This window comes from Zalophus californianus, chromosome 14 (assembly GCF_009762305.2).
Source record: "Zalophus californianus isolate mZalCal1 chromosome 14, mZalCal1.pri.v2, whole genome shotgun sequence".
Lineage (NCBI taxonomy): Eukaryota > Metazoa > Chordata > Mammalia > Carnivora > Otariidae > Zalophus > Zalophus californianus.
The window spans coordinates 45,022,811-45,024,846 of NC_045608.1; the positions used below are offsets into that span (position 1 = coordinate 45,022,811).

At 40.9% G+C, this 2,036-nt stretch overlaps 1 protein-coding gene across 1 annotated transcript; it reads right to left on the minus strand.

Annotated features, from left to right (window-relative positions):
• Positions 1-1,230: 1,230 nt before the first annotated feature.
• LOC113912360 (ATP synthase subunit g, mitochondrial-like) lies at positions 1,231-1,653 on the minus strand. Its single transcript, XM_035724082.1, has one exon. It carries the CDS (start codon positions 1,638-1,640, stop codon positions 1,329-1,331), a length of 312 nt encoding a protein of 103 aa, XP_035579975.1. The 5' UTR covers positions 1,641-1,653; the 3' UTR covers positions 1,231-1,328.
• Positions 1,654-2,036: the final 383 nt, after the last annotated feature.

Consider the following 2,036-nt stretch of genomic DNA (forward strand, 5'->3'; position numbering starts at 1 on the left):
GGATTTGAAATGTGTTGATGGTTATGAATTTATGAATTTTTAAATAAAAAATTGCATAGGAAGGACACCTAGAACTCTGTTTACATATTGTTGGGTAGCTCGGCAAGCACGTTAATACTACGTTTCTCTCAAGTCTCATAACAACTTGTGAAGTAGATGTAGGTCTACTTCTTTTTATAGACGTGGACAGGGAGGCAAACGAGGGTAAAGGATTCAAGGCAATAAGTTGTTGGATCAGAATTTAAACTCAGCATTATGTATTTGTCTAGGGTCATGCTGTCTCCTGGATATGGAAAATAATGGTAATTTCTGGTGCAACCTCATCTTTTTTCTGTCTTTATTTCAGTGATTTGCCCTTATCATCTCTTCTTATCGCCCGCCTTGTGGGCATTCTTGTGTTGTTAAAATTCCAGAGAACTCACTGGACTTTGTATGAGTGAAATAGTCAATACCTGCAGCCTGGAAATGGCAGCCTCAGGGACTTTCAGGAAACAGAACTGAAAGAGGGGAGGAAAGGGGAGCCCAGTCAGCTAAAAGCATCCATTAGACACCATGTGAAGCCCACATGACGCGTTTAAACAGAGTAATTCCGACGTGTGACTTGAAGGTGAGTTGGCACTATGAAGTCTTTTTTAGAATGCTAGAACTGCCCCAGAAATACTGCAGGTCGTGCTGCCCTGAGAATGCTAATTGGAATCTCCAGATTTGGGTTCTCCTTGATACACATTTTGGTGCCCTACCAGGAGCGAACATTTTTTTTCAACTGCTAATAGATAATCCATAAGTGTTCAAATTACCTTTTAATCAAATTACATGAATGGCCTACATATATCTTTAGAGTCTCTTGGTACATCCATTGTGACTACTGTGTGACTTTGGGAAAGTGACTTTATCTCTCTGTGCTTCATTTATGATATGGAGATGATACTAGTCTCTACAATGTATGTGTACGTATGTGGAGTGATTTTTTTCTATTATTCTTTTTCTTTTTAAAAAATTTTATTTAAATACAATAACCAACATATAGTGCATCATTAGTTTTTGATGTAGAGTTCAATGATTCATTAGTTGTGTATAACACCCAGTGCTCATCACAACCTGTGCCCTCCCTAAATGCCCATCACCCAGTTACCCCATCCCCCCACCCATATCCCCTCCAGCAACCCTCAGTTTGTTTCCCAGGGCCAGGAGTCTCTCATGGTTCTGTCCCTCTCTGACTGATTATTTTGATACATTATCTTCTTTTATTCAAATACCAGTCCGATCACACATGGTTCAAGAACACTCAAATAATAAGCCACATATAAACAGATGTTAAAGATTGGTCTTCAAACATTACAGCCAATGATGCCACGCTTGCCTATGATCTCGCCGACATAAAACCACATCCACACCTTTGTGGCCACCAAACCATTCAGCAGAGCTTCCTTAACTGTGAGCTGTTTGAAGCTACCAGTTTGAGCACTCTTGACTATTTTTTTCAAGCTCTGAATAGCTATAGGGATCTTAGCAGGGGTGCGAGGAACCAGCTCAGGCTTGGCATAGTGCCAAAATGTGGCCAGTCGAGGCTTTGAGTAAGTCACAGCAGTGTTCAGCAGTGCCGGGGCCTTCTCCGCGAGCTTACGGACAAACTGGGCCATGGTCCAAGCTGGAAGGTCCTCTGATTGATTATTTTTTAAATGAGAGCCCTAGTGAGGGCTCAGTAAATGTTAGCTATTATTACTATTATTAGTAGTAGTATTAAGGCCAACTTTTCTTCAACTGTGTTGTAGATAGTAGGTGCGCTCTTCAATGTAATGAGTACATCTCCTTTTTCATTTTTAAAAATTGTGGTAAAATATACATAACATAAAATTTACCATCTTGATCCTTTTTAAGTGTATAGATCTGTGGCTTAAGTCTCTTCACACTGTTGTGCAGAATATGTTATTTTAAGTGGGGAGTGGACCAGGGAAGGCATGGTTGTGGATGGGTGAGGAGACTGTGTTTGCAGCATTCAGAGTCCTGCTCTGGGCACAGCCTAGTGCAGGGAGCGA

Bases quoted from the DNA above. Each gene is read 5' to 3' on its own strand.
- LOC113912360 (XM_035724082.1), bottom strand. From the start codon at position 1,640: ATGGCCCAGTTTGTCCGTAAGCTCGCGGAGAAGGCCCCGGCACTGCTG.